We start from the raw sequence: 26,218 nt of genomic DNA, 5'->3' as shown, positions 1-26,218 counted from the left end.
AAGCAAAAATGACAACTTTTTTTTTTKKKKTKTKTTTTTTTTATACAGGTTGATACATTCTTTAATCTTCATTAATACCCACCTGTGTGCTCTAAGGATGTGTTTAAGCAAAAGCATTTAGAGCTGGCTGTGGGGTAGGATCTAGGAGTATTAAATTAGAGAAGCCTCCTGAAGACAGATGCTCTTCTGAACTGAGCTGTTTGAGCAGCCCTGGCAGAGTGAGCATTCCAAAATGAAACAGGCTAAATCCTGCATCAGGAAAAGCGCCCAGCATGTGATTTTCATTAATCCTCTGGGCTCCCTCAGGTCAGCCACATGGTACATGAATCAAAGTTTAACAAATGAATGAATCTCTCCTTATGCACAGGTCTCATTTGGCCTCGCTGGTTTGTTAGCACTGAAGCATGTGATTGGTTTAAGTCGACTCAGGTGCTCCGGGTTTCTTGTGAAGGTTCAGATGAGCCGTGGCTAAATCTGCGACTTCCTAAAAGGATGCAAAACCTGCAGGAGCCAAATCAAGTTTAGGGCAGGTTGTTGAAACTGCCTCGGTGTGTTAATCTCCAGGAAATACCATTTTCTTGCAGAACCTCGTGGTGTTTATATTGTCTGCAATCCTCCTGCATTTGCCATATGACTTGTGCAGGCTCCGCGCGGGGTGATTGATGCTTTCATTGTTAGTGCTTGTCCAGGTTGCCCAGCAATGGAAACAGAGGCAGCTTCCTTCCATTTAGGAGCTTCCTAATGCATTTTGGCTTCCTCTGACAAGTGCTGCCGTGTGGTATTGCTCTATATACCCTAGGGAGTTGGGTGGAATAACGTTAGCTCATGATTTACCTTCTTCAGGGTAAGCAATCGTGTGTGCATGGTCCTGCAAATGTGGGACTGCCTGCAGCATCTTCATCTAGACAGAGCATTTTATGCTGATGTTGGAAGTCTGCAGCAGATGTTGCTGCAAGCAAGGTAAACTGCTTGCTGGAAACCCAAAGCAGCCTTTCGTGCACAAATAGGTAGGTCCTCTGTGCCTCTTTAGAAATTTTTTATTGATTTAGAGGCAAGTGTGCAGGGTGATGGGACTCAGCTTAGATGAACCTGTCTGAATCCCCCTCCTTGTTTCTTCTTTCTCACAAATGAACTACTGAGACACAGAGATACRGAAAAGGGTTTTGAGCAGGGAGGACCCAACTCTGCCTGCCCTTAAGCACTAAGGCTCTGCTAATAACCTTTCTTAGGGCACTTGTATTTGTTTGGGCTGATAGCTCTTTGGGCAGGATCTTGGTTGATGACCCAGACTGTTTGGATCTCAGGAGCCTTTCTGTCCTTGGCTTTCCCAAGATCTTTGTCACACTAGGGTGCAAAAAATACTGAGTGGATTTTGGAGCCTGGGGAATCCTCAGCATCCCTGACACCCTCTCTGGTGAAGTGGTGCTTTGATTGCTTCCATAGTTCATGATTTCATTCTGAAATTGCCCACATCTCCCCCACCCAAAGTTGTAGGGTTGTCACGTTGGCGGCAGTACTTCATGCGTTGATAGCACAATAATATTGTCATTTTCCAAGCATTTGATGGAAAAGCAGTAAGAAAGCTACAATGCAGCAGAGCTGCTGCCCAGGGCAGCCAGGCCACCCAGCGTCACGYGGCCTGACCTTCTCCCCGCAGCTGGAGCCCCGGCATCTGGACAGTTCTGCTCTGGCAATTAGAAGGGTCAGGAGCTGGAAGCAGATTCTGGATGTTGTTATGATACTTTCATTTGGTGTCATTATTATTAAAAACTTTTAAAAACTGCTGTCACCTCTAGCTCCGGACTGCAGCATCAGAGTGAACTTTGCCTTCAGGTGGAGTCATCCCATGACAGCCCCTCCAAGGCYGTGATTCGCAGCAGCATTGCTTTTTTAGGCTTGATTGCACTGGCTGGGGGCCATTTTTCCTTTCACCCCATCAGTATTGAGCAAACATTGGCTTAGGCACAAACATTCGGAGCGGGGGGAGTGGTTTGTGTGCGACAGGAAATGTCAGCCTTGCCTCTTTGCTTTGCCTCCAATGCCGCCTTCCCAGGCGGAGCGAGCTCTGTGATGTTAATTCTGTCCCTGGTGGACGGCAATCATCCATTCATAGGACGACCTCATGAGTTGGCAGGTTCCCACACGGAGGAGGCCAAGGAGAAGTGAACAATGAGCCTGCCTCATTTCAGGCAAGTGTTCCCTTGCATAGGACTGAGGATGTGGGAGTAGAGCCCTCAGAAACTTCATTTCTGGAGAACAAACATTTTTCAAAGGCTTGGAAGAGTGTTCTCGCTAAATAGAGCRAACTTTTATGGTAAGACTTTTCCTCCCTGCAGCAACTGTATTCAAGGGATCGCTTTAGGCTAGAGCTACTGCTCTAGCTTTAGAAAGCAAATGGGAATGATGGGCAGCCAGCCTGAGGAACAGCTTAGAAAACAGGGAGCTATTAATATTCCTAGAAGTTTTATCTTTCGATCTTATCCTCTGGGCAGCAAGGAATTGCCCCCAGTAAAGAGTAACAACCTTTTATGAGTGGGGAATGCACCGTGTGAGTGACTTGCCAGTGTCTTAACACAGTGGAGGGAGTGCAGTGAGGGTGAATATCTATTTTTACCTGGGATGTTTGTTCCTGAAACAATCCTTGCCTCCATATCCCTGAGATGCATCAGGGGCACGTTACCCATCTATATATGTGTGAACTGAGGTGTTCTACTTGGGACCTCGTAGTGAAATAAGAGGTGCATGCGCAGAGTGCAGTTGAACAAATCCATTGTGGCTGGTGTTTCCAGAGACATCCCTTCCCCTTATTTAGCAGTACACAGATTTCAAGGTGAATTGATTCCTGACTTATCGACCTCAGCTACTGCCTCAAATTAGATGCTCTGAATTCTTATCTGACTTCTCAAATTACATGACAATCCTTCTATTCTGCAATCCCTTTTATTTTATTTTTTTCCCTAGAGAATCTGACAATTCTGACTTACAGGAGCTTCTCTGCTTGCATGTGAATCTAAGTATGCATGTTCTCATTTATGGACATGCGTTTCGTGCCTTACCACTGTGGGGCACTCACTCTGTTCAAGCACATTTGCCTCCCTTTTTAAATTCCCTTCTCTCTCTATCCTTCCTCTTCTCTCCATGCTGCAATGTGTGCTGCTGGAGTGTAATTTCCCGGGCTAAAGCACAACCTGACGCTCTGTGCTTTCCTGTCCAGCAGAGGAAGGCCCTCCGCTACAGTCAGATCTGTCCTATTACTCCTACGAATACGACCCAGACCCCTATGCCTCTGAAGCCGACGTTTTTGAGGTGGTGGCAGAACTGACGACAGCAAGCACGTTAAAAGAAGCAGARCGGATTCAGGAAGTAGTGACCACAGTAGAATGGTGAGCTGGAGAGAGGGGGAATCCTAAACCTGGGTTCAGAGTCATGTGGAACAACTCACGTGTTGGATCAAATGCATTGAAATTATCCAAAGGGACGTTCTGACACTGACTTGCCTTTGACAATGCAAACTTTCTTGGCTCAACAGCATGTAGGTCTTCATGGTCTGAATGTCCCTATCCCTGGCGGAATAAAAAAAAATAACCGTGTAAGCTTTTCTCTGCCCAACTCCAATGATGCTTCACAAAGATAGGTGATGCGAAAGTGACCTTTCTTCCTTATGTTCTCTTTTCAACAGAAATATATAATTTAAATGAAAAGAAGAGGCTTGGGATGAACTCTTGGATGAGTTTGTTCCCACAGATGACCTGCTGCAGAACAGAAACCAAATGATGACTACTTCCTGCTGCCCTCAGAACTGTAGGCTTTGTTGCCCCATGGCGGGAATCTGGAGCTCTAGGGGGGACACTCAGCATTATTTTTGTCAGCTTTCCTGCCTTTTGTGCATCACCTTAGGGGTGTTTCCAAGGATGTGAGACCAGTATGCTGTTCCCCTTTAGGCGAGAAAAATAGGGGCTGGAATTTGAATCTTTAGGCCGTTTTGAAATGTTTTCTCTGTTTCCAATATTCTACAAAGGCCATTTCCTAGCTCCACTTAGCAGCTAAGTCCAAGGCCTTGTGCTTAACTGAACTGCTGTTTGAGGAAAGATGGCTGAGAAGTTTTCTCTCAAATTATTATTATAATAAAAGTCAGTGTTTYGCTAATTGCAACATAGCAAGAGGCTAATCATCTTCCCCAGCCCACAAGCCCACTGTACCCAGAGCACTGTCTCGCAAGAGAAAGACTTTCCCAATGCCTCCATGTTCATCAAGGTTGTTTGGAGGGCCATTTCACAAGAGAAATGAAATCTCCTGTCAGACTGACAGGGCTGGAAAGGGCTTTTCAGGTTTTGGCAGGCAGGTTGTGAGCCAAAGCAGCAACGAGGATCAGGCAGGTGAGCCCCTTCGTGTTGCATTACCACGTGCTGGTGAGGAGGAGGCTGCATGCAGCCTTCTCAGCCCTGCAACCCGCTTTCCTCCTTGTCACCCTGGCAGGACAACACAACTGACCCAAGGCAGACTCCTGTTAAACACTTGCCCCGTTTCACCAATCACGTTTATTCTGCTCCCACCAGGGCCCTCCTGTGATGGTGCTTCTGGATGTGGTTGACTCTGTGCATAGTCCATATGGCCCTGGGTCTGCTGGCCAGTGCAAACCACTCTGGTGTCACAGAGGCTGGACTCCCACAGCGTGACCTGCCCCAAGCCATGTGGTGAAATGAGAAACAAAAGCTTTATGTCTCCCAAATTTGGGGAGCCAACATTTTTTGGTTTCCCTTCTTGCCTGGAGCAGCAGCATCCTCTTTGGAGGAGTTGCATGAAATTGCCTGTTGCAAAACAGTGTTAATATTTTATCCTCCCGCTTCTATTGTTACCAAGACCCAGAGTGGGGTGGAAACTTCGTTTGAGAGTGTTTATTGGTGAATGGAAACAGGAAAAAGCCCAACTCCATTCATTTTTAGGGCTTATTTACACAGGAACCATGACAAAATTATATCCCAGTACAGACATTCCATTCCAGAATAAAAGCAATTTTATTCCAGAAAAATGTCCACATGGGGACCAAACAGGAGGTATCCCAGAAGCTGGGTATATGTAGCTTGCAGTCTTTTTTTCTGGGGCCAGCTATTTGCAGAATGTAGCTGTCAAGATGAAGGTCTGGGTCTTGAAATTCCCAGAAATTTCAGAGCTGCTTTTCTGGCAAGCTTTCAGGCCTTCTTTCACGGCTCCTCTGAGCTCTCCTCGCAGAACCCTGATGTGGCTGCTGCCCCTGTGTACCCGCTGCTTCTCAGCAGAGGCTCTGGCCACGTCTCTTCAGTGTGCGGGAACAGACCACGTCCTCGCTGTGTCCCCACAGCACAGCGGAAGCGCTGGCGGCCGCATTCCTCTCTGGCAGGTAAATAAATGCCTTTAAACTAAATTCCATCTCCATGTAAGCAACGGGTCTGGCAGATGCTGGCTATTGTGTACACACACAGGCCTGAGTCAATATTTATGCTCGGAGTAAATAACAGACCTAGTGTAAGATGCAACAAGATTTTTTAAATTTTCCCCTAAACAACCAAGCTGTGCAGCACAAGCCCTGCTGTTTGCTGGTTCAAACCTCAGTTGTTTATCCTTGGAGTCTGGGAGATGGAGACATTTAGTCACCCTGCTAGTGTCCGTGTGACTAGCTTTCCCCTGAAGATAGGACCTAAGCTCTTTGTTCTCAAACCTCCTGTCATTAGTTCCTTTCTGGCTTTAGTTTCCTTGTCTCAGCCTTGTCTTGGGTTTTAAATAGATCTTTGAAGTCATTTTATATTGCTTGGTCCTCTCGGATCCTTGGATAGTCAGACAGCATCACCACTGGGGACAAGGAGATGAAGGTAGGGAGCTTCAGCCGAGCACTAATTTCAGTTTCCTTCATTTTGGGCTTTGTTACTGTGATGTACCAGTTCAAGCTTCAAACGTTTTCCCCTGAAAATACTGAATAATTTTTTCTTGTGGTACCAGCCTTGTTCTGCAAGGTCCCTTTGTATCCATGCACTAACCTGCTTGGGTCAGGAGAGTCTTGCCTCTTTTATCACCAGAGGAATCGCCAGAGAGACGTGGGTTCTCCAGAAGAATGAGGCAMAGCAGGCTTAGCATGTGGTTAAGTGCAAGTGGTTAGAGGAGGACACACGAGCTCTGGTGCCAGAGCAATTTTGGAATTGTGGATGCCCCTCTTCCTCTATCACAAGCACAAGGACATCTCAGCASTGAAAACTTGGGCTTTAATTTTGGGAACATCAGCCCTTCATAGTTTGGGGAAAAGGCATTGATAGGTCTGTGTTTTTTTTCGCCAAGGAGGAGAATTTGATGGTGGAGAGCCAGCCAGAACGGCCARGCTGCTGCTCCTTTGGGCTTTGAATTGTTTCTGTCTTGGACATGCTTGCCTGCCTTTGTCAGAGAGATGCTTCTCCTTTCCTTTCTCTGATGGTCCCTCATTTCAAAAGGAGAAAAGTGCCAATAAGTTTGTATGACACAGAGATTTCTACTTGCATCACGTTATGTTACTGACTAGCTGCAGCAGTGCTAGTTACCAGCGATTTTTGCTTGCAATCCTTTTGATGAAATGAATATTTATATTTGTAACTGTACATTATGCAGAGTAATCATTGCCATGATATTTATTTTAAAGTATTAGTTTCCTTGTCCATTCTTGTCCGTGTGTTTTGATCTTGTCCCTCTTCCTCCTTAATGATCCTCAGTAGAAAACAAGTATCAGAAAAACATTCAACTTGCAAGAACATCATTAAAACAACAGCACTTGCTTTGCTGACACTATTTAATGCACAATAACCTGGATTTAATTATTGTGATCATCTGCTTAGTTCCTGAGTGGCAGTAGCCCTGGCTTGCAGCTTCGCTCCACCAGGTCTCCTGCATTCAGTAGTTGGCACCTCCTTTACCTTTCCAGTACTGCACCCTTAGGCTCTAGTTTTCACCAGCATTTCACCCCACGCATATATGTACACACAAACAGTTCTGTGACAACGTTTGTCACACAAATCGTAGCAAGTCTGAGTCCAGAAAAGGATTTGTTTTAGATTCTGATAAATATTTTATTAAAAACTGGTTTTAAAACACTGCTGTCTGCCTCTCTTCATTCRCCTTGCAGGCTCTAAGCTTGTTAGATCGCAGATTATGCTGAGGAGTCATCCCTGTGCCACTCGAACCAAAGACTTCAGGAACCCTAAGGAGGTTTATTGCTCCTGTTCTACCTTGCTGTTCCCCAGGTTGTGCCCTAGTTGCTCTGAGGGAGGAGCTGGCTGTAATTTATGAAGTTCATATTGTGGTTCCAKCTTGTTGCTCCATCATCTGCTTCATCAGAGAAGGTTTTTGGTTCCGTATGACATTGCACAAAGGAAATGTAAAGTTCCTGAGTGAGGGTTTCCTAAGTTCCATCTTTTAATTGCTCTAGAAGGGAAGTATTAAACTTTTTCATTCATATAGTCTTTGCCTTGGCAATTACAGCTGCTAAAGGTCATCTGTGAAAATGGCAATGAATGAATGTGATTTTTTACATTCCTTCCCAACAATAGGCTGACATGGCTGTGGTGTTAATTACTAGTCAAGGCAGGAATGCAATTGCTAAAGAAGCTGGAGTTCTGCGCTCCTAGCAGCATGCTTTAACTCAGGGGAATATCTTTTACCCAGGCTTCTCCTTGTCCTTTTTGCAATGTTTAGAAAGTTGATTTTGCAAGTGTCTGTTCTTTTTCAGCTCAGGTGAAGTGTATGCTCAAGGACCGCAAGCAAGGCAGTAGCAGAGAAAGAAATAAAACACAGGCAGCAACCAGGCTGTAAGCTGCGTTAGGGAAAGCAGCCCTAGCTGCATTGGCAGGAGGGCCCTGGCAGCGTGTGAGCACGTGAGAAATTGCATACAGAGAACAGACGTGCGTGTGTTCATAATAGAAAGCTGCAGCTTCTATGGCCTCTACACCTCCCAGGAAAGGCTATGGCCAGCCCAACCGTGCCCAGCCCCTGCAGATGGAAGACCCTGTCTCTTATGTGCTAGGACTTGTCTCCTGGAAAACACTGCTTCTGGGTGCAATTTGTGGTGTCTCCTCGCTGCCTTTTGTCTCGCTCCAGTGTGCTCCCAAGGCACTCATGAAACAGCGAGCTGGGGTGGAGGCTTCATGCCAGCGAATCCTTGGAACTTTTTGGAGGGAGTGTTTCTTTGGATGTCTTTAGGGACGTAGTGGTGGGTTTGCTGCTGTTGAAGAACCTTCTCCTCACCTTATCCCGAAAGTCCTCYGAAACGTAGTAGTAGACGAAGGGATCGGCGCAGCTGTTGAAGGTGCTGACGGCCAAGCTCACCATGTAGCTGACGTAGAGGTTGCCGCGCAGCTTGGAGCAGGAGCTGGAGTAGTGGACGAGCAGGAGGATGTTGCTGGGCGTGTAGAAGGCCACGAGCGTGAGCAGCACGAGAGCCGTGAGCTTCGCCGAGTGCGAGTAGCGCTTCCCGCTGCGCAGGAGGGCCCGCAGCACCGCGCCATAGCTGAGCACCGTCACCAGCAGAGGAGCCAGGAAGGCGCCCRCGACGAGGCAGGCGAAGTAGTAGAAGAAGTAGCCGTCGTCCTGGCGCCGGGGGAGGACGTCGTGGCACACGGTGACGTCCCCTCCGTAGAGGGGGTACGACTGCCGCCGCAGCGCCAGCGGCAGCGTGAAGGCGGCGGCGCAGAGCCAGATGGCCGCGCACACGCGGGCGGCCAGCGTCGACGTGCGGAAGGAGCGCGAGAAGAAGGGGTGCACCACGGCCAGGTAGCGGTCGACGCTGATGCAAGTGAGCAGCAGCACCGAGCAGTGCATGTTCCCGTAGAAGAAGGCAGTGCTGAGCCGGCACAAGCCTTCCCCGAAAGGCCAGTGGTGCCCCGAGAAGTAGTAGGACACCTTGAAGGGCAGCACCAGGACGAGGAGCAGGTCGGCGGYGGCCAGGTTCATCAGAAAGACGGTGGACGGGAGCTTCTCGGCCCGCGTGGCCAGCACCCAGAGGGCCAGCCCGTTGGAAGGCAGCCCCACGAGGAAGACCAGGGTGTAGAGGCAGGGGATGAGGCGCACCGTGACCGCGCTGGCCAGCTGCGCGCGGGAGGCCGCCTGCATCACCAGGTACGTGCTGTTGTCTATGGTCACCTCTTCTCCGGGAAGGGCGCGAGGACACGGCGCGTTCTCCGGTGTTGACGGCTGCTCATTGGTGCCGTTCAGGGAATAATCTGCCGGGACAAATGTCTGTTATTTGCTGTTTGTGCAGTGCCCACGTGCTGGCGCTTTGCAGAGCRGGCTGCATACATAAGTCCTCAAACACTGAGGGGCTGCATTTTACGTTGGGGTCCTGGGAGGACATTCTGCAAACTGTATGACAGGCCTGACAGAAGCCAAAATGAGGAGAAAACCGCCAGTTTCTCACCACTCACACATGATTTGCGGGCCGTGCAATTATCACGACAAGTGCTGTACAATTACTGAGAGYGCTTTCCTCGTGCAGGAGCCCCCCCAAAGTAGCTGTGGCTGCAGGAGCCCAACTTTGAGCTATGGGCTTTGCTTGCAAGGGCTCCTTGGCTTGCTCCTTCCCTGGCATGTCCCACCCCACTTTCCTTCTCTCCTTTTCCACAAGTATCATCATCATCTCCTGCTTCAGTTAGAGCCTGTGCCCATCTCAATTAAAGAGCATCCGAATCGTAATTTTACAGAAAGGAGTTTTTGGGGATCGTGGAGAGCATACAAGGTATCCAGCACTTCCAGAAGGAGGAGTTTTCACCCCAACACTCACCGTCGTAGTCCGGAGAGGCCAGGCAGAGTCCGCAGAAGGCCCAGCAGAGGACAAGCCCGTGTGACAGCCCTGCCGCGCGGAGGGTCCCCATGCTGGAGCCGGGGACRGCGTTTCGGAGCCTGCTCCCGCCTTCCCTTCCGTCATTCCTTAACTGGCGGGAGCACCGGCCTCATCCCGCCGTGGGACGGATGAGCCGTGCGGGGGCCATCGCGGCCTTCCCCGCGCTTGGCTCCTGCGTCAGCCGCGGCCACGGTGGGAGGAGCGGCTGTATCCGGAGCCACGGGACGACCCTTGGTTGAGGTGACTCACTTGGGCCTCCTTCCGCCTCCAGAATATTCCTGGAAATGCCAAATGTGGCCCGGCTTGACGCAGCCTGAATTTGGTTTAGAGGATGAACCGAATCCACCGACCCTTAGTATCTCCCCCATCATAAGAGATGGGTCTTTCCCCACCACCCTGTTGCAGGAAGCTCCCCGCACTGTGACAAGGTATCATCTCCCCACAGACACACAGGGGAAGTCCTGGAGAGCTTCAGATCCAGACGGAGCCCTCAGCACCCGGCATGGGGAGGCCCGGGGCTCCTGAGGCCTCGCGTGGCCCGTTCATGGTTTCCAGTTGGTGCCTTGGAGCCCCTGGTCAGCTTGGGCCTTCAACAACCTCCTACAGGATCCCCTGTTTCTCCTCTTCAAGCTCCTAGACTGGGGACAGAGCTCCAGCAGCTTCCTCCTTGGCCATGCTGCAGAGCTTAAGTAAGAGCCCTTAATTAGAAGCCTATTTACATGGCAGGGAATCAGCAGCCTGGAGGCTGGAACAAGGGTGGCGAGGACTTGAGCTCCACGGAGCCCTGCGCTTCCGCTGATAAATTCCTGGGAGCGGGGAGAGCAGCTTTCCAGCAGGAAAGGGGTGCGCCAGGGCCCCACAGGATGTGCCTGCTGCTGAGCTGATAATGGTGGGTTTCAAGTGTTTGTTCAGAGAGGTGCAGACTCCAAACCCAAGGGACTGGAGCCTCCTCCTTGTGAACTAACACCATGGAGCAGCTGCTCTTGCTCTAGGGAGATGATCCACATAGGGCTGCAAGAAGGACCCTTTTGGGCTGGCTGATGCTACCTGAACCTCTAGGATCCTTGGCTGTTTGAACCCCTGTTTCTTTAGCTCTTTGGGAGTGCAGATGTCTTCCGACATCTTCAGATGCTTCCAAGCATCTTGCTGGGGAGGTCCCATGTCCTCTGTAAAGGCCCCATAGCCACTAGCTCCAAGTGATCAAGCAGAGTGGGAGGCCGGAGCTTGGGAAGGCTGCTGGGTTTGGGACTTTTGTTCTCCAGGCTCCTGCCTGGCTCTGCAAGGGAGGAAACACAGAAGCTGGAGGCCGGGCAGTAGGAACTGTGAATTTGGTTTGGCAACCCCAGCAATCCTTGGTTTCTTTCTGCTCAGCTTATGAATGGCCTCTTCTGTGAAGGCTGCAAATCTGAGCCTGGCTGCTGTTTGATGAGATTCTTCTTTTCCAAGGAGAAAATGATCCTATTTCCTTTGCTTTTGCCGAATTCTCACATCCCTGGGCCGAGCATGTCGAGAGGTGGAGTCCCACTGGCAGGGACAGGGAAGATGCAATGTTAGATGTTTTGCTTTTTGTGAATCTCTCAGGATTTACGAACCATTACAGAATGACTCATGTGGCCGCATATTTTCCATGCCTCAACCAGGATCCTTTCCATGCTCTGCATGCAAAAAAAATTAGACATAATCAGGTTCAGATAGTGTGCAAATTGCAGCCCTATGGCCGGGGCTCTGGAGCGGAGCCAAGAGAGGTCACTCCTTGCTGTAGCCCTCGTTTTTGAGATGCTCTGTGTTCCTTAGTGCCTGCCTTAGGTGCGGAACGGCTTCCTTGCAAAGCCGAAGGCCGGAGCGTTCCGCACCTCGGCCCCTCTTCCCAGCGGCACCGTCGCCCCTGCTCTCCCTCGGCCGCCCTGAGATGCCCGGGAGTTGTGGGGCCTCTGTCTCCTTCTGCTTGTCCCATTCCATGAGGTCCCTCCCACTTCCAAATCCCAAATCTTGGGAGGTCATCTCATAAAAAGCATCCAAATAAATATGAAAATACATATGAATAGGGAGCTTCTATGGAGCCATCATTTGGGAATATTTGAAGTGTATTAGCATCAGTACGATTCAYGGCGTATTCTGGAATAGCTTCTTTGGAGTTTTCCTGCAGAAGATACTGGCAGCAAGGGGAGGACAGACCCTTTCATCCCTTCTCAGCATTGAGCTYGGTGTCTCAGCACCATCTCCTTGGATTCATCATGTAACACAGGTACAACTGAGAATTGCTAAACTCAGAAGTTTAATTTTAATGAGTGGGAAATGGAGGGTACCCTTCGTGCTGCTCCGAAGGAATGGCTAAAGCATGAAGAAAATCCCAGCTCCTATTTACACACACATAATTCTAGCTTGTCCCAGCAGTTTACAGTCCTTCTCTTTGTGCATCATTGTGAGATGAGAACGTGTGAGAAAGAAAAGCCCTGAAACCCAAGATCCTGAATTCAGGTACTCCYTTCAGCGTTTCTTAATTGAATTTAGAAAACCATTAGTTCTTATCGCATCCAACAAACTTGACAGATATTTTTAAGCTGTCCTTCCTCACCGTTGCCAAATCTGTCCATTGCTGAGATCTCCAACTGCTCTTGGGTGATGTCACATCTGGCTGTCCCTTTGCAGGCCCTATTGCCTCCCTCGGAGCCCAGGGGCCCTTCTCGTTAAGAGGAATCCAAGATCTCCAAGAGGAGACTTTTGTGCAAATTGTGCTCTCCGAGACCCCCCACCCACCATAATTTTTATCAAATTAGTCCAYGCAATTTATGCATCAGAGGATTGCTATTAGCAGAACAATGGGTCGTTTCCCTGTGAGCAAATAATACGCTGAACAGAAAGGAGAGTTGCCTTTTGTTATGGCAACGGAAGTGTTGAGGATGATGTAAAGGAGACTCCTATCAGATCTGGGTCACATCACTGTAGCTTAATTTGCAAAAAGCTACGCATTTGTTTGTTGTGCAGAGCTCGCAGGGAGCAGTTAAACATGTTATTACCCAGGAATTTGGGGAGGTTGAGGGAAAGGCGGGTGGAGGGTTATTTTCATGGTTGCAGTTGTGTTGTTTTAACCTGTAGCAGATGTGCTCATGGATTTCGGAACTGGAATCGGGCGCACGCTYGAGTGTCTGCTGTAGTTATTGAGTACTTGGGGGTCAGACCTGGACTCTGCTTTCACCCTACGCGTCTCCTGGTGAAGGTGCTGCTCCAAATAACCAACCTGCAACCAGAAACGCGTTATTGGCRCTGCAAAACGTTGCCTTTGGAAACCCCTCGTCTCCATGCGCAGCAAGTCTGCCACCCCCTGGCCTTTCATGCCCTTGTTTGATTAGGAGCCTTTGCTCCCAGAGAGGTCGTGGCCACGTACAGTAACTAGAGTTGCAGGCACTAACTTCTTGCATGGGATCTCCTCCCGTGGGCGACTTGCAGGGAGGTTATTTCGCATTTCACCCAGCTTGTGCACTGCCCTCCTTCCACGTGCTGCTCATAGCATCAGCTCTGCTGCCTGCTGCTCCGTGGGACGTGAGTTGGCCCATGGCTAAATGATTAATCTCTGCATAGTGCCCTGCACCTGCTCAAAGGGAGGTTCTTTTTAGTTTTTCAGTCACATTTTTGTACTGAAACTGAATTTTAAACAATACAGGACAATCAGGTCTAGGGCTTGTCAGCAATTCCAAAGCGATTTAGAACAAAGGACTCGGTGACAGCGGCAGACTTTTAAAATCAATATTTTATTTTACTTGAATGTGCAAATAAATATATATATATAAAAAAAAACCCTACATTCAAAGAGCTGGCAAAGCAATTACAAGCCCAAAAGCAAAGATCCTTCAAAAAAAAAATATATGGAAGAACAAACTCTTGAATCTGTGTTGTGGTAGCAGATACCCCTGTTAAACCCTCAGGGAGCAACGAGCCCCTCTCAAACCTGCACTSCCTGCATCCTGTGCTCGCATCATTTGCCACTATCACTTGGAGACAGTACCGCTGTAAGGGGCAAAAAGTCTCACTTAATCTCTTCAGATTATAAATTAAACTTTGCAAAATCAGGATGCTTAAAAAGACCTGAAGTACACTTAAAAAGGGGGAGATGAAACAGCATCTTACACCTTGGGAAAGTTGGAATTGAATGCGTTTCAAGCCACAAGCTGCAACCTATTGACTAACAAGCGTTTGTCTYATAAAAACATAAAATTTGGCACGGTTGTCCTCTCCACTGAAGGCWGCAGAGAGGTGCAGGGGCTGAGGTGTGTCCTGCTGCACCGTCTGGAAGCAGAGGGGAGCCTGTGCTGTGCCCTGGGCTTGTCCCCCTTGGCCCCAGCTCTCCCGTGGCTACCTGCTCCTGCGGGTCGCGCTCCGGTACCTCCTCCTGTCCCACAGCACGGGAGGAACCATCSGATCCTTTCAGGAAACAAAATGAGGACACTGAGAACATGAATTCCTGGTGAAAAGCCCTCCACTGGCAGGGGTTGTGCAAGTGGCCCYGCATGCCAGGAGCCTGGCTCCCTCCCTCCTATGGATTATTTTGCAAAAGAAGACAAAAGAGTTGGTAGAGTTTGCTATTAAATGTACCCCCAAGGCCAAGTTTTCTACTGTCAAAATGAGACAATTGCAAAACCAAATGTTGTACAGTGGAAATAACCCAGGACAAATCCTACAGGCTGCTACTTAGGACTGGCAGAAATTATAACCTAAAAATCAAAGCCACAAAAAGTAATGGGAGGTGGTTTATTCTCCTAAAAGCCAGGAAAAGGTGGAAGCAGAGCTGAAAGGAGGCTGGACCTGCCTCAAGACGTTACGTTTGTTACACACTCCATGGTTTGCTTGTCCTGGGCTCCTGAAAAACGAGTGAAGTCACAGCGGGGTTTCCGAACAGACACAACTGAGTCTTCTTGATGTTCAATAGCTTTAAGTCACACAATGTAGGGTTCTGCACGCTTCTAGGGACTTTTTGTACTTTTTTTTYYKGTTTTTTTTYCCAAAAAAACTTAGATAGAAGTACAGATGGTTCAGTGGAAAAGCTTCTCTACGTTGTCTGTGGTTGGATCTAATCCTCCCCATTAGAGACTTCCATGCGTCGCTGCAAAACACAGCGACTGTGCTGACGGAGCAGAAACAGCAACAGATCTGGGCCCAGCCTCAGGTCCAGGGCCCGCTCGGTGCTTCAAGGGCTCCATCTAGTGACTTAAGTGGTCCAGGAAATCCAGGAGTCATAGGCATGCCCAAGGGAAGCGCCCACAAGCGCAGTCTCCGTCCTGCATGCAAAACACCAACAAAACGCCCTGGATGCTGCTCCCCATGCACCTCTCCAAGCAGCTCCAGAGAGCAGAGTCTGCACCAGGCTGCGAGTTCACGGAGCGCCGCGGAGGGAGCCGGTGTCTGTGGCACCCAGGCAGGCCCTGGGCCACGAGCCGCTCTCTCGTCTAGCGCCGCAGCTCCGTTTCTTCCCCTCAGTTCGTGCTCCGAGCCGTTTAGTCGAGGAGGGAGGTGGAGGGTTTAACGCCCTCAACCTTGTCTCAGTTTTGGCATTTTTTCACCAGAGCACCGGTAACAAATACTGTGTTTGGTGCCTTATTAGTACGCAGAGATAACGAAGCAGCCCCGAAGGAGGCTGGCACCCTGTGCCAGGCGCTCTCAGCCCCGTGGCACTAGGAGGTTACACCCAAGAGTTCTGCAGGCTCCAGAACAGCAGAAAACCCAACAAGACAGGGAACACCGACCCCTTCCACATAGAAGCAGCTGCCAGCATCTGCTCAGGCACCAGCCCAACTCCAGCTCTGCAATGAAGCCACTAATGGTAGTTCCGCAAGGGGCTGAGCCCCTCACTCAGCCTTCCTGTGCTGGCTGGTCAGCAGTGGCCTAAAGCTAGGCAACTACTAGAAAGTGAGGCAATGCCAAGAGCCCTCTTCCCATAAAGCTCATAGGTCTCTTCGTGATGACTGGAGGATTACACTGYAAGGAGACAAATCTATGCCGTATGGAAAATACATCATACTCCAAAGTAAAATGCCGCTTGGATAAATATCATTAATACATACGTTGCATTCCCACCACTATTCTCAGAGTCAAAGTTCTCAGCAACGCTCCCGTTTGACTTGGTCCCAGGAACAAGTCTCTGCTCATGGTGACGCTGGACGGCGGCTGTACTGAACTCTGTATCTGTTCACGGGGACGCCGTGGACGTTCACCGTCTCGCACGTTGTTTTGCAGGGCACCATCTCCTCATCCTCATCTCCCATTAGCCAGTCTTGAACAAGATCAACTGCCTCCATGGTCACGTTCTCTTCTAGCCATCGATTGTGCCATTCTTCAAACTGCTGGTGGTGCTTCAGCAGCACCATTGGCTGTACCTGCAAACAGGACAGTAAAATCACCAGGAGGTTTCTGGGGGAGAAAGCAAAATCTTCACCCATTTGCACATCCAAGATGTGCATTCATCAAAACAACACAAGCAGTAAAACAGGCCAGCACATCTTGCCTTTAATGGTCCCCGTTTCTGAATGTTTGCTGCTCCCCCATAAAGCTTGCGTTGGTAAAGCACAGGCAGCTAAATTAGACCAARGCAGTGTATTTATTTACCAGTCTGCTCCCTGTTTCATCTGACAAGGAGTAAAACTGTGGGGCGCCGTTTGCAGGCGTCCAGCCACGAGCCTTATTATCGCTCCCTGTCTTTTGGCTCAAATCCTCAGCCTCCCCCAGTGCCTGAGCTGCAAAGAGAGGAACGGGAGAAGCACCTGCTTGGCTCGGCAGAGAGCTCCCCGCCTGTACATGTAATCCTCCGAGTTCATGATGAACATCATTTTGTGGGTGTTGAGCTTGAAGCGGCAGTCCACGTTGCAGGCGCTTTCCACACCGATCAGCCTCTTCCAGGAGCTCTTCACTTCGCTCCGCAGGGCTCTCACTTGCTTACACTGCCACTTGCGGAACTTTTTTAGGTTTCTAGAACAAAACAAGCATGATGAAGCATTTGTCACGCTTGCTTATATGCTCTCTTAAGCTAACAGAGCTCGCAGCACAGGTATGAAATTTGTATTTCTGCATTTTTCAGCCCCTTTAGACTTCAGAGATGAGTGAAGTTCCCTGGAGCTGTTTTTACAGCACATCACCTGAAATTGCCACATATGCAATAAGGAGGCAACAGTACCGCTGCTGCMGATGTGACTCAGGCAAGGGAGGGAGCTACCTTTGCAGAAAGACTGGTTTCAGCAAGAAGCCATCGTTCTGGTTGCTCGGAGCTCCTTCTACCCCAACATACTGTTCCATGTAGTTAGCCAGGTGCTGCACGAGAGAGACAAATCTCAAGTCAAATTGCTCCGTTTCAGAACAAACACTGCTGCAAAGAACTAGCCTATGAACAAACACTGCTGCAAAGAACTAGGTTATTTCCAAGCTATTTGTTTATGAAGCCATTATGCCCCTCAGCTCCAAGATGATTTACATTTTAAGTGTTTTCCTAGTATAACCAGCTGCATAAATGGCTAGAGCCCCACACATGTAGTCTTCCCACCTTCCAGGCAAACTCATTCTCCTGGCAACGTCTCATATTTTGGGACAAGAAAGCTCAAAGGCARGCCTAGACTTCTGCTTTGTCTGTGACACAGCAGACTCCACTGTCACTGCTATTACCTGGACCTCCACAGGATCTTCTGTCTGTGTTTCTTCTGTATCCAGTAGCTCAATGGTCATGATYACCTGCCCTTTCCGCTGAAGAAACATGACCTGTAATAACGTGACAGAAACAAGGGCTCCATGTCAAAATACTTAATATTCACAGTGAGATGAGTCAGGACAGGAGAAAGCAATAAGGCTTTCCAGTTGGCCAGTATGCCACTACACCAGGCTGGTTTGGAGACCTTCTCCCCATATTGCTCCCTCTTAATACTGTGGTCTGGGAGCTTCCAAATCCACTTCTCCCAGGTAAAGTGTCMCTTTATGATGTTCTCTGGCAGCAAATTCTTACCTTGAAACAGTTCTCATCTGCCATGCAACGTTCAGCCTTCCACTGGTAGCTGGTCTCCTTAGCTGCCCGCACACACCGAGAGGATAAGTTACCTCCAGCAGCACCTCGCTTCCTTTCATTCAAGTAGAGCTCAACAACCTTCAAGCATATGTCATCGCTCACTAGATGGTGAAGCTTCCATTMAAAAAAGAAAAAAGAGGGGGAGAAATTCAGTCAGCAAGTCTGGGCCAAGATTTAGCTCTAGTACATTATAAAGGGAGTGCAAAACCCAGCACAACATCACACCTTGGACAAGGTACTGACGTCTTGAGCCTGCCTGCAGAGACTCCATACTCCCTGCTCTCTTTTTATTACAGTAATAAGTACGGAGAGCAGTAAAGGGCAGATGCACCTTAACTGCAGCAGAACTGTAATTAGGAGACAGACACTGAGCAGAAAGGAAGGAGCCCTTTCTTTCCCTTAGCCCTTTCTTTCCCTTAGATCTGTTTTGGGGACGGCAGACCTCTGAAAAGACTGTAACTCTGAAAATGYTGCAACAGACCAGGAACATTCAGTCCCCTGAAGTGATTCGTTACTGCAGCTGAACAGACCTGCTGCTTGGCACTCTTCACCATAAATGTAACTTTTCTATGCATTTGCTCAGAGCTTTGTGAGTTCCTACCTTACAGAATACGGAGAAAGTCATCTGAGTACAGAGGAAGATGTGCTGCCCCCCAAACATACAGCACTGCTAGCAAACTACTTACCTGGCGGACAATATTCTGCACCAGTTTGTCCATAGTAAAGCCAATATATGCATGGATAGTGAACATCTCCCTCAGGGTGTCCTCATACTGTGTTGGATCTATATTCCCGTCCAGCAGACTCCTCACCATATCCAGGAATGCAGGGTAATACTCCTCCAGTTCCACCTCACCTGGGCAGGAGAAAAGCGCAGTCACTCACCACATGCAAGAGTCAAGAGAAACAAAGGACAAGACTGTTCAAGACTCATGACATTCAATACCACGAGCAGGTTTCCATGTAAAGAAAGATTTCCCTAGGGAATGCAGACAGATTTTAAGAGCCTTTCTCATGCCCTTCTGTGACTCTCTGTGTCTAAATGAATAATTGGTCATGCTGTCACTTATATTCTTAATCAAAACAACAGATTAATGCATCAAGACACGTCAAAATATCTGACAACAGTGAGTTTGCAGGAGGTCTGTATGAACTATGCATAAAATCCCTTGAGGGATAAATGACAAGCTAGCTATCTGTGGAACTAGCTGCATCCATGATTCTCAAATACGGTGCTTGCTTGTGCCTCAGCCTTCCTTACAGACCTGCCTGCTGTGCTGAGTTACTCACACACAACAACCTCACAGAAGCAACCAGAACATTAGGAATAAACTGTATCTCGGACTATTCTTACTTGGTTGCTTCAGTCTTAGCTCCATGGCTGGATCATTGGTCTTCTCTTTTCTTCCCTCACAGAGGAGTTTTTCTCTCTCTTTTTCAGTCCGATATTCTAGAAGCTGCTTCTGAGCCTGACGATAAATCTTTAGGAGCCTGGAGCACAGAGTCTGGTGAAGGCGGAGGAAGAAATACCAGTTATTATTGACAAAGAACAGGCTGTAAACATCATCCAGAGTGTTGTGAGGCTCAGCAGCTGTAACATCACAAAAGGTTGCTTTGGTCTCCAAAGGACTGCTCGGAGGCCCGGGCACGTGCTTCTTCCGGAGCTCAGGTGTATCCAGGTTGTGCCCCTGATGGTTTTCTCTGTCCTCATCTGTTGATTCTTCAGAAATAATGTGCTCAGGGGGCTGAGAGAAAAACAGCTCAGGGATGAAGTGATGCACTATCTGCCGAATGGTTGCCTGATCCTCCTTTTGAATAGTAGGCTGTCGTTTCACGTAGTAGCTGATAAGAGAAGCTGCATCTTCCAAAATCTGCTTATCTTCATAGATAAAGATAAGATGAGGCTCATTTGTGGCTGAACTTCTTCCCTCTGAATGCTGCTCCTGATGCTGCAATCAAGAGAAAAACAGATAAAGGTCCTTCTGATCCAGGCTCAAGAGAAACTCCTGCCAGAAGAAATAAGCCAATATTAATGGCTGTGCTTGGCATACTGTCATTTTGGCTGCCTACCACTTCAACAAGGTCCCAGGTTTGAGGTGAAACTTTAGATAATACCGCAAAACACTACCAAGGGGGTGGATGCTGGCATACACACCTCATCATAGACGCTCTCAATTTCATTCAGCAAGCTCTTGGAGCGCAGAGCTTTGGTGTCGTTTTGTTTGAAGTTGACGGCCTGGTGGTCCAGAGACTTCAAGTAGGCTTTCTCATACTGCTCCCGCCAGATTTTGTTGAAGCCCTGCTGGGCCTCCCGCCACTCTTCCTCTTTTGCTTTCAACCTGCAAAAATGTGCAATCTATTTTTGTGTGAAAAGAGAACCACAGAATACACACAAGGTGTTTCTTCTTGGAGCACCCTTCTCAGGATCTTTCAGCTTTTTACAGTGACTTGTCCATAACTTAACTACTCAAATCACTTACTTCTAGAAAACAAACAAGCTTTATAATCCTGTATTTGTTTCTTAAAGAGGACAGGTCAGCTCTGGAGAAATTACCTCTTAAGAACAACAGGAACTGCAGTAACAGGGTTTTTTTTAAGACTTTCAATGATCTCTGGTGCTTTATCACCATAGATGCGATAGATGGCCCTACGCTGGATCACTTCGGATGTTCCTCCCAAGCAATCATCCAGTCGGAATTTCTCCTGATCCTCTTGAGTCAGTCGAGACAGCTTTTTCTGCACGCTCTCCAGCACACGTATTGTGGCTAAATTGGTCTCCAAAACAACGTCCAACTGTTAAAGAATTCAAAAAAGTCACACTGTAAGAAAAGACCCAGCAGGAAAATGGAGATGAGTGATTCCCAGGTCTGTGGCCTGCATTCCAGGCCTGGGAGGTGGAGCTGAGAAGCACCAACAAAGTTTCTTACTGGGAAACACAGCTCCACCAGTTCTCCTGAAGGTAATGGGCTCTTTAGAACTAGACTCAGGCCTGGAAGGTACACACTAGACTCCAAGCAAGTGGAAAAGACCCAACTCTTAACTCAAACTAATGAGWAGTAACAAAACTAGCAGTTCTGCTTTTTGAAGAGGTAGATCATATTGCCAGGCAGCGCAGCAGAACAGCAGAGGTACCTCAAAACGTTCGTCTTCACAGCGGTGCAACTGCTCCTCATAAGGGGTCTTCTTAGAGCTGACAAAAGTGGAGTCCTCAGACCAGGATGGAAATGAAACCCAGGTATCATTTAACACCTGCAAAAGTGCAAAGCCATGACATTGTACAGAGCCTCATGACCTCAGAAGTGTTCTCAACAGGCCCAACTTCTGCTTCTGAAGCTTCTGCTTCATTCCTGTAGTGTTTGTCCCCGAGTTGCACACCTAGTTTTACAACTTGTATGCAAATGACCACTCTCAGTGAGAAAGACAGGTTCATCTCATGCTATTTAATTGTCTGTCTATAAATCTGTGTTTGTACACAGACTGACAGACGTTAAAGTGAGAACTGTGATTTGAAGTAGATCAGTAAACTGCTTGTGGATACTCTTATTTCAATAAGTCGGATAAATAATAAATCCAAGATTAAAGCTGCCTGATCAGCATCAAAAATCCACATATAGGAGCTATGGCAAACTAAACAGCCCAGTTTAAGTTAAGTACAATGTGTGTTTCAATAAACACTACATTACCATGAGAAAACAGGAGATATGAAGGTATTGATGTGAAAATACTTTGGGAAAAGTTACACTACAGGCTAACAGGATTCAGCAGGTGGATTACAAAGTACCTCTTTGCAAATGGCTGTTCTTCCACTGCACTTTGGCTGCTGGTAAGTTTTTGGAAGAGCCCGGTAACTTGATCCGATGCGTTTGCAGGAGGCGTAATCAATTTCCCGACTCATCCCATCCCCAGATCGGTCGCTCAGTGGGGAAGCAAAGGAAAGTTCTTTCACGCCGAGAAAGGACTTGAACTGTGCGAAGAGTTCTGGAAATTTCCTTCAAAGGCAAGTACACAAGTCAGTATATTCTATATTATTTAATTCTGGCAGCTTTATGGTGGCTAATACCCTTTTCTGTATGTCAAAAAGTGAGGATGAAATCTAAACAAAGTTAGCAATCCAATGAGAAATCCTTCACCAACATTTTATGTGTGTTACCCTTTCCTCTGAAGTGCTTTATGTTCTTTCGACTTCACACAGAAAAAGAATTCCCGTTCTCAATTTCCTCCATATTTCCCTTAACTGACTAAGGAGTCAGTGTTCATTGGCTCACATCAGACAGCTAGAGCTACATATCTGTTTCATGGATCTGTTCTAAGATTCTATATTRTATTTTAGAAGATGGAGTAAGAACAGAGACCACCTTCCAAAACACAAGAATTCTCTGCCCGCAATGGTTTAGCGGAACATCAGGCCGCCTGCTGCTTGCACAGCTGTCAACTGGATGCCCTGACAGAGGAAACTATCCTCCCAAACTGCTCCTTAAGAGCTGCATAGACAGGTGAAAAGACTCAGATTTTATAACCTCTCTTTTCAGATTAGCTTTCAATTTCTGGCATGCTACCCACAAGATACGACCTGAAGTTAAATCAAAACGTTGGTAACATAGTTCATAATGYCCACTGTAAGGTATCAGAGCAAAGCCTAAAAAGTACAACACAGCAGAGAAGACAGTCAGTAACTTACCTAGAAATGGTGTAACTTACCCTAGAAATGGTGTAACTAGCTGGAGCAGCTCAGAGCCAGAGACCAACTCCTGGTTGAAGAGAGCGATGCAACGGAGGAAGTTTTCATAGACTTCCTGACTCTTCAGCACCCTGCGCACCTAGAGCACAGATGGCAGAGAAACATCAGACCATCTGAGYTGGTGTTTTACTGTTGATATTCGGGATTGTCTGAACCGGAGGTACAGTGGCAATAACTCTATCTTTACAGCAACATAAAAAGAGAATATTCGCAAAATAGAGAAAAGCATTCAGGAAAAACGTTGAGTTGCCATTAGTCTTCCAAAATATATATATCTTTTTCTCCTTAGTCTGTTTCCAATACCTGAAAAGTCAGGCAACTGCTAAATGCTGACACACAAATTACACTAAAAAAGGGGCAAACTATTAATAATCCTATATATGGCTGAATGAGAAAACAAGCCAGATACTGACCTTGTCAAAAAAGGAAAACTCTTGCAGTGTCCCATATTTTCCCACTGTTGCTACCGAGAGATCTTTGGTACCTCGCAGCTTCATTTTTTTCTGTTAAAAGAACATGCAGTTATACTTAAAAGGCTGTGACTTAAATGCTCTAAAATCCCACTTTCCTGACCTACACCAAGGTTATAATTCTTCTTGAGGAAGAATTTTAGAGAAACATTCCTTTGCAGAAGCAATCAGCTAGCACTTTCCACGGAGTTCTTCCTCATACTTAATACTGAARGTCCTGATATTTAGTATTCAGCATGCAAGCAAAACATGTTTACGTCTAACAACTCCCTTTAGCTACATTAAATAATTCTCTATAAAATAATTTGTTTCTTGCACCTAGCACCTACATAATCCAAAGACTCAATTCATTACAACTTTAAGCAGTTATCTAAGCACAAATAAAGTCAGAGTATTCTAAGCTTTTGCTTGCTAAAGGATACCTTTGCTGGGCCAGAAACGGGACGCAACAGCAGTGGTCTGGACCGCTTTTTACTATGTTCCAGATTCTTTTCATGCTCAGTTTTCTGAACACTGTTCACCTCGCATGGTCCATTTCCTGTGAACTGCAGTAAATAAACAGTGATTTCAATGTGCTCTGCTTAGTCTGTGCAAATAAAGAACTCTGTTTATCTGAACAGAGTGAAGAGAAGGTTGTCAAGCTTCCTGTTCTGTAAAATTCCAGGCAATGAAAAACGGCAAAGCTCACCTACTAGCTGTGGATTTTTCCATTTCTGGCATTGCTAAAGCTTCTTTATGTATTTTGCATACAGAAGCAGAGAAGACTCAATGTTCTGCCTCACACATACACCTACCAAAGACCTTTTAGCTTCCGGGAGGAACTGTCCAAACTCAGAGAGCAGATCCTCCTGCCCTCGGAACAGGTTTGCTACTTCAGTAAACACTTCTTCCTCTGACATGCCTCGAAAAGGTCGCCCTTTAGTGTTCAGTTGTTCTTTCTGCAAGGTACACACGGATGGTAAATAGCTATAAAAACATACCTCGCCAAGCAAGAAAATTTCTTACTTCCACAACAGCCAAAAGCAGGAAGAGCCTAAATAATAGCACTAAATTTTATATARAAGATATTTTACCTGGTACGTATGAAGAATTTCTAAAAAGGACCTGTAAATTTCTGGATGGTCGAGAAAACGCGTTTTGATCTTGTTCACGTAACTTATGGCATTGTTGAACTCTACCGAATCAGACTCCAAAGGGATTTGGGATTTATCGTCTTTGTATGGAAGCTGTTGCCTAAACTCCTCCGAGCAGTCACTGTGGTTGTGGGAGTTCTCCTGGGAGTAATGCAGCAGGAGCCCGCTGCCAGGGAGAGCGCTGGGCACCGGCTCTGAGGGCACCTAGTGGCACAAGACACGCAAGACGGGCACTTGTTGAGAGACACAGATGCAAGCGTGATAATTCCGCATCAGCATTTTCAAGCTGTTTAGCTAAAATGAGATTTTAACGCATAAAGTAGAAAGGAAAAAAAAAAAGCCAATAAATTTCCATATTAACATTATCGGTTTGTTATCAGTATTCATTAACATTATTAGTTAAATGAATACTGTAAGCCATTTCTGTCTTACAAACTATCCAACTCACTAAAGCTTCTGTTACTACATTATCCACTACCCTGGAAAGGGCAGGGAAGCCACGAATGTACCAAAAAAAACTGCACTGCAGCTTCTATTGCCTCTGTTTTCTCTCAGAAGAACTGCCAGTTCTGCAAAACCTATTACGACACAGGGCCCCGTAAAGGTGCTAAATTTGTGAGGGACAGAGAGATCTATGAGAACTAAGATCTAAAAGMGATTTGCTGCTGCTAATCAGTTAAACCATACATATATAATTAGAATCCAGGTGATACAGTTATTTCAACTCTCCATAACCACAAAGGAAAAAGGGAATAAAGACCAGTCTACATCTATTTATGTTTATATTACCACAGATGTCTTTCTCTGCAGGATGTGAACAACTGGATGGCAACACCTGCCTTTTTGCCTACTGCATAAACTCATTTCACAGTTTCTCACTGGAAGGCTAGAAATATGATTCTTCCAGGGTTTTTTTTTTTCCCYGAGTGTGATATTATACACCACGCACTGCGATTATATGTAAACATGTCAAGCAAGTCACAGTTTCAGTTTTCAAATTTAAGCGAAGCCTTTGGAGTTGCACTGATAATTCATTCAGGAATATCACTCACAGCTTAGCAAGCTAAGCTGACAGCTTTGAGAATATATATTTAGATTTATACCCACTCTTATACACTTTAAAAACCACACAAAAATGTGGTTTGCGTGTTGCTATGTAGCCTAAATTGTGTAGGGGACTTATAGAGATACATACAGCACAGTTCATTTCGAGTAAACCAAGGGCTTTAACCTACCTGACTGGTCAGTGGTGACTGTATGCTTAACTTCCCATTCTTGGGAATTTCTATCCKGTAGCCCAAAGGAAGGAAAGCATTGAATCCCACAATGAGGTCAGGATGCTCGTGGAAGAGCTGTGAAACGCGCCGGATAACTCCAGGGGTGTCGATGCTAGAAACAAGAGGACTCCGTTRCTCGCATCCGAACCAAAAATACCAGCGGGACCCAGAAAACTACAGAGGTATTTGGAACATCGGCTTCCTTCCCAAGAAAGTTTGGGATCCCCAGCTCTAGGGATCAGCCCGAGCAGAGGGTGCCCAGGGGGCCGGGACGCGGGGTGACTGCGGCCAGGCCGGGCGTCCCGGGCCAGGGACTGCTCCACACTCCGGCCTCTTGCCCACATGCGGCTTTGGAGCAGGCAGCAGCCACAGATCTGCCTTTCCCCATGGATTTGGGCCCTGGGACATGACGGGGCGGGGGCTGTTGGGCCCGATGGAGACCCTCCATGGCGTGAGCGTAGCGGGGCCAGCAGGGCGGCCGGGGAGGGACCGCGCAGGGCCGGGGGGAACCCGGCCTGGCCTTTACCTCTGGCTCTTGAACTCCTTCATGATCTCCAGGAAGCCGTTGTAGGTGGCGGGGTCGCTGCCGAAGCGGATCTTCACCTGGTCCAGGTAGGAGAGCGCGTCCTCCACCTGCGGGGCACGGCGACACGGCTGAGGCGCCGCGGCCGCCGCGCGGCTCCCGGGCGCCCCGCGGACACGGGGCTGCGGGGACCCCGCGGGACGAGGCCCC

The 26,218-nt window shown here is 47.6% G+C and overlaps 3 protein-coding genes across 4 annotated transcripts in view; 1 reads left to right on the top strand and 2 right to left on the bottom strand.

Moving 5' to 3' along the window:
• The window catches only part of CPAMD8 (C3 and PZP like, alpha-2-macroglobulin domain containing 8), a 44,053-nt gene extending 37,330 nt beyond the window's left edge, over positions 1-6,723 (top strand). The window contains exons 42-43 of the mRNA XM_026035174.1: positions 3,215-3,383; positions 3,680-6,723. Of these exons, the coding sequence (XP_025890959.1) occupies positions 3,215-3,383; position 3,680 (170 nt within the window). The 3' untranslated portion in view covers positions 3,681-6,723. The remainder of the gene's footprint in view (positions 1-3,214; positions 3,384-3,679) is intronic.
• A 1,413-nt stretch (positions 6,724-8,136) lies between these two features.
• On the bottom strand, positions 8,137-9,860 carry F2RL3 (F2R like thrombin or trypsin receptor 3). Its single transcript, XM_026035173.1, has 2 exons — positions 9,770-9,860; positions 8,137-9,212 (listed from the first exon to the last, which is right to left on the bottom strand). The coding sequence occupies exons 1-2, from the start codon at positions 9,858-9,860 to the stop codon at positions 8,137-8,139; spliced, it is 1,167 nt and encodes a 388-aa protein (XP_025890958.1).
• A 4,986-nt stretch (positions 9,861-14,846) lies between these two features.
• Positions 14,847-26,147, bottom strand: SIN3B (SIN3 transcription regulator family member B). 2 transcript variants are annotated; one of them, XM_026035225.1, is made up of 18 exons: positions 26,012-26,147; positions 25,444-25,597; positions 24,149-24,412; positions 23,870-24,013; positions 23,498-23,620; positions 23,019-23,108; positions 22,566-22,684; positions 21,649-21,856; positions 21,000-21,116; positions 20,422-20,660; positions 20,023-20,206; positions 19,222-19,816; positions 18,554-18,723; positions 17,808-17,981; positions 17,474-17,566; positions 17,031-17,125; positions 16,582-16,786; positions 14,847-16,197 (listed from the first exon to the last, which is right to left on the bottom strand). In XM_026035225.1, the coding sequence occupies exons 1-18, from the start codon at positions 26,032-26,034 to the stop codon at positions 15,967-15,969; spliced, it is 3,228 nt and encodes a 1,075-aa protein (XP_025891010.1). In that variant the 5' UTR covers positions 26,035-26,147; the 3' UTR covers positions 14,847-15,966. The 2 variants fall into 2 exon arrangements, with proteins under 2 accessions (XP_025891010.1, XP_025891011.1); XM_026035226.1 differs by lacking the exons at positions 22,566-22,684; positions 23,019-23,108; positions 23,498-23,620; ... (2 more) ...; positions 25,444-25,597; positions 26,012-26,147 and adding an exon at positions 22,546-22,556 and having other exon boundaries at positions 21,649-21,857.
• Positions 26,148-26,218: the final 71 nt, after the last annotated feature.

The sequence above is a fragment of the Nothoprocta perdicaria genome, unplaced genomic scaffold, assembly GCF_003342845.1.
Source record: "Nothoprocta perdicaria isolate Ctin4 unplaced genomic scaffold, notPer1 scaffold_157, whole genome shotgun sequence".
Classification (NCBI taxonomy): Eukaryota; Metazoa; Chordata; class Aves; order Tinamiformes; family Tinamidae; genus Nothoprocta; species Nothoprocta perdicaria.
This window is presented reverse-complemented; position numbering and strand designations above follow the sequence as displayed.